The 5,000-nt window shown below is 63.0% G+C and overlaps 1 protein-coding gene across 1 annotated transcript in view; it reads right to left on the bottom strand.

Moving 5' to 3' along the window:
- LOC118781440 (BAH and coiled-coil domain-containing protein 1-like) overlaps nt 1-5,000 on the bottom strand; it is a 103,719-nt gene that overhangs the window by 27,255 nt on the left and 71,464 nt on the right. The window contains 1 exon segment of the mRNA XM_036534482.1: nt 1-79. This exon segment is cut by the window's left edge and continues 79 nt beyond it. Within this exon segment, the coding sequence (XP_036390375.1) occupies nt 1-79 (79 nt within the window).

Genomic DNA, 5,000 nt, shown 5'->3' with positions numbered 1-5,000 from the left:
TGCAGAGAGCGCAGCTCCAGCGCGCGCGCCGCCGCCAGCGTGGCCAGGCTCCGCAGGTGGAAGGTCAGCGCGTCCTCTCCTGCGCAGAGGGGGGAGCAGAGGGGCGTCAGTGAGCGCGTTAGCACAGCATATACCCTCAGCAAACTGCCTACACCCACGGCACCTACACCCTACACCCTACACCCACGCACCTACACCCTACACCCACGCACCTACACCCTACACCCACGCACCTACACCCTACACCCACGCACCTACACCCTACACCCACGCACCTACACCCTACACCCTCATCAACACAACGTACACCCTCAGCCTGACACTGAACTATCCAAGCCACACCGTCAGCTCTACACCCTCAGCCTAACGCCCTTTGCCCCCAGCTCTACACACCACACCCTCAGTGTAAACCCTACAGCCTCAGCACCACCCCCTCACCCTACGCCCTGAGCCCTGCACACTGAGCCCTGCACACACTGAGCCCTGCACACACTGAGCCTGCACACACTGAGCCCTGCACACTGAGCCCTGCACACTGAGCCCTGCGCACACTGAGCCCTGCACACTGAGCCCTGCACACTGAGCCCTGCACACACTGAGCCTGCACACACTGAGCCCTGCAGGGTCCCTGCACACACTGAGCCCTGCACACACTGAGCCTGCACACACTGAGCCCTGCACACACTGAGCCCTGCAGGGTCCCTGCACACACTGAGCCCTGCACACTGAGCCCTGCACACACTGAGCCCTGCACACTGAGCCCTGCACACACTGAGTCCTGCACACACTGAGTCCTGCACACACTGAGCCCTGCACACACTGAGCCTGCACACACTGAGCCCTGCACACTGAGCCCTGCACACACTGAGCCCTGCACACACTGAGCCCTGCAGGGTCCCTGCACACACTGAGCCCTGCACACACTGAGCCTGCACACACTGAGCCTGCACACACTGAGCCCTGCACACACTGAGCCCTGCACACACTGAGCCCTGCAGGGTCCCTGCACACACTGAGCCCTGCACACTGAGCCCTGCACACACTGAGCCCTGCACACACTGAGTCCTGCACACACTGAGTCCTGCACACACTGAGCCCTGCACACACTGAGCCTGCACACACTGAGCCCTGCACACTGAGCCCTGCACACACTGAGCCCTGCACACACTGAGCCCTGCAGGGTCCCTGCACACACTGAGCCCTGCACACACTGAGCCTGCACACACTGAGCCTGCACACACTGAGCCCTGCACACACTGAGCCCTGCACACACTGAGCCCTGCAGGGTCCCTGCACACACTGAGCCCTGCACACTGAGCCCTGCACACACTGAGCCCTGCACACACTGAGTCCTGCACACACTGAGTCCTGCACACACTGAGCCCTGCACACACTGAGCCTGCACACACTGAGCCCTGCACACTGAGCCCTGCACACACTGAGCCCTGCACACACTGAGCCCTGCAGGGTCCCTGCACACACTGAGCCCTGCACACACTGAGCCTGCACACACTGAGCCTGCACACACTGAGCCCTGCACACACTGAGCCCTGCACACACTGAGCCCTGCAGGGTCCCTGCACACACTGAGCCCTGCACACTGAGCCCTGCACACACTGAGCCCTGCACACACTGAGTCCTGCACACACTGAGTCCTGCACACACTGAGCCCTGCACACACTGAGCCTGCACACACTGAGCCCTGCACACTGAGCCCTGCACACACTGAGCCCTGCACACACTGAGCCCTGCAGGGTCCCTGCACACACTGAGCCCTGCACACACTGAGCCTGCACACACTGAGCCCTGCACACACTGAGCCTGCACACACTGAGCCCTGCACACACTGAGCCTGCACACACTGAGCCCTGCACACACTGAGCCCTGCACACTGAGTCCTGCAGGGTCCCTGCACACACTGAGCCCTGCACACTGAGTCCTGCTGTCTGTATCACCCTGCACTGTGACTCCCACACCAGGCTGGGCCTCCTTCTGGAGCGCAGACAGAGGGAGTCCCTGCGCAGACCCCCCCCCCCCGTCTGCACAGACAGAGGGAGTCCCTGCGCAGACCCCGCCCCCCCGTCTGCACAGACAGAGGGAGTCCCTGCGCAGACCCCCCCCCCCCCCCCGTCTGCACAGACAGAGGGAGTCCCTGCGCAGACCCCCCCCCCCCGTCTGCACAGACAGAGGGAGTCCCTGCGCAGACCCCGCCCCCCCCGTCTGCACAGACAGAGGGAGTCCCTGCGCAGACCCCCCCCCCCCGTCTGCACAGACAGAGGGAGTCCCTGCGCAGACCCCCCCCCCCGTCTGCACAGACAGAGGGAGTCCCTGCGCAGACCCCCCTCCCCCCCCCCGTCTGCGCAGACAGAGGGAGTCCCTGCGCAGAACCCCCCCCCCCCGTCTGCGCAGACAGAGGGAGTCCCTGCGCAGACCCCCCGCCGTCTGCGCAGACAGAGGGAGTCCCTGCGCAGACCCCCCCCCGTCTGCGCAGACAGAGGGAGTCCCTGCGCAGACCCCCCCCGTCTGCGCAGACAGAGGGAGTCCCTGCGCAGACCCCGCCCCCCCCGTCTGCACAGACAGAGGGAGTCCCTGCGCAGACCCCCCCCCCCCCCCCCCGTCTGCGCAGACAGAGGGAGTCCCTGCGAAGACCCCCCCCCGTCTGCGCAGACAGAGGGAGTCCCTGCGCAGACCCCGCCCCCCCCCCCCCGTCTGCGCAGACAGAGGGAGTCCCTGCGCAGACCCCCCCCCCCCCCGTCTGCACAGACAGAGGGAGTCCCTGCGCAGACCCCCCCGCCCCCTGTCTGCACAGACAGAGGGAGTCCCTGCGCAGAACCCCCCCCCCCGTCTGCGCAGACAGAGGGAGTCCCTGCGCAGACCCCCCCCCGTCTGCACAGACAGAGGGAGTCCCTGCGCAGACCCCGCCCCCCCCCGTCCCCGTCTGCACAGACAGCCTCCCGCAGGCGCAGCAAACACGCAGCCCCCAAAACAGCATCTCACTGTTTCACACATTCTGAGTGACTGACAGCAACAGCTACTAACCAGAGGCCTTATCTGTGTGCCCAGAGAGAGAGACAGAGAGGGAGGGAGAGAGAGAGAGAGGGAGAGAGAGAGAGAGGGAGAGGGAGAGAGAGGGAGAGAGAGAGAAGGAGAGGGAGAGAAGGAGAGAGAGGGAGAGAGAGAAAGAGGGACGTTAGTCTGCATTCAGCGCTGTCATTAGCACAGAGCGATCACACGCTCACAGACTCAGTCAGATCCCCGGCAGCTGCAGCTAGCCCCGGGACACAGGGAGAGTGTGAACAGCTCTGCTGACTAACAGCCTGCCTGCGTTCCCCCCGATACAGCACCGCAGCAGCCCCACAGCAGCGGCAGAGCGAGGGAGCGAGAGAGCGAGAGAGCGAGAGAGCGAGGGAGGAGGGAGGAGCAGGGGTGGGGGCAGCAATCAGACGCAAAGTGTTTATTGAGCTATCTATTTATTCTCAAACATGTCCTCATTACTGACATGGAAAGAATCCAATTTCCAAAGCAGAGGGAGAAACGGGAAATTGCTGTTCTCTGGAAGGCTTAGAGAAAGGGACAGAGAGAGAGAGAGGGAGAAAGTGGGAGAGAGACAGAGAGAGAGGGAGAAAGTGGGAGAGAGACAGAGAGAGAGGGAGAAAGTGGGAGAGAGACAGAGAGAGGGAGAGAGAGGGAGAGAGAGGGAGAGAGAGGGAGAGGGAGAGAGAGAGGGAGAGAGAGAAAGAGAAAGAGAGGGAGAGGGAGGAGTGGGAAATAGGGAGACAACACTTCTGATAGGCCAGTAAACTCAGTTTGTTGTTTTACGTCCACTGAATCGGCTGATCGCTGGACCCTGACAGGCCTGTCCGCGGACACCCATGAGAGAGCTGGTCTCTGCAGGAGCTGGAGGCAGGGTGCAGGGTGCAGGGTGTGGGGTGTGGGGTGTGGGGAGAGGGGTGCGGGGTGCGGGGTGCGGGGTGTGAGGTGAGGGGTGCAGGGTGTTGGGTGTGAGGTGAGGGGTGCAGGGTGTGGGGTGCAGGGTGTGGGGTGAGGGGTGCGGGGTGCAGGGTGTGGGGTGCAGGGTGTGGGGTGCAGGGTGTGGGGTGAGGGGTGCAGGGTGTGGGGTGCAGGGTGTGGGGTAAGGGGTGCGGGGTGACTCCGCACAGACACGGGGGCGGTGTCCGATAACGGGGAACATGAGCGGAGCCGCCTCACAGGTCACCCGCTTGAGAGAGCAGGCAGAGAGAGAGAGAGCAGGCAGAGAGAGAGAGAGCAGGCAGAGAGAGAGCAGCCAGAGAGAGAGAGAGCAGCCAGAGAGAGAGAGAGAGCAGCCAGAGAGAGAGAGAGAGCAGCCAGAGAGAGTGACAGGGAGAGAGAGAGCAGTCAGAGAGAGCAGCGAGAGAGAGAGCAGCGAGAGAGAGAGCAGCGAGAGAGAGAGCAGGCAGAGAGAGAGAGCAGGCAGAGAGAGTGACAGGGAGAGAGAGAGCAGGCAGAGAGAGAGATCAGGCAGAGAGAGAGCAGGCAGAGAGAGAGCAGGCAGAGAGAGTGACAGGGAGAGAGAGAGCAGGCAGAGAGAGCAGCGAGAGAGAGAGCAGCGAGAGAGAGAGCAGGCAGAGAGAGAGAGCAGGCAGAGAGAGAGATCAGGCAGAGAGAGAGCAGGCAGAGAGAGAGATCAGGCAGAGAGAGAGATCAGGCAGAGAGAGAGCAGGCAGAGAGAGTGACAGGGAGAGAGAGAGCAGGCAGAGAGAGCAGCGAGAGAGAGAGCAGCGAGAGAGAGAGCAGGCAGAGAGAGAGAGAGCAGGCAGAGAGAGAGATCAGGCAGAGAGAGAGCAGGCAGAGAGAGAGATCAGGCAGAGAGAGAGATCAGGCCTCCTCCGTCCTTCATCATGGAGGTCAAATGATGTCAGCCAGGAACAAACACAGGCCGTGATGTCGGCGGTTGTATGGGTTTCCTCACCGGGGTGATGTCACCACTCCCAAATCAGCAGTGATGGGGGGGGACCAAC

The sequence above is a fragment of the Megalops cyprinoides genome, chromosome 1, assembly GCF_013368585.1.
Source record: "Megalops cyprinoides isolate fMegCyp1 chromosome 1, fMegCyp1.pri, whole genome shotgun sequence".
Taxonomy (NCBI): domain Eukaryota; kingdom Metazoa; phylum Chordata; class Actinopteri; order Elopiformes; family Megalopidae; genus Megalops; species Megalops cyprinoides.
This window is presented reverse-complemented; position numbering and strand designations above follow the sequence as displayed.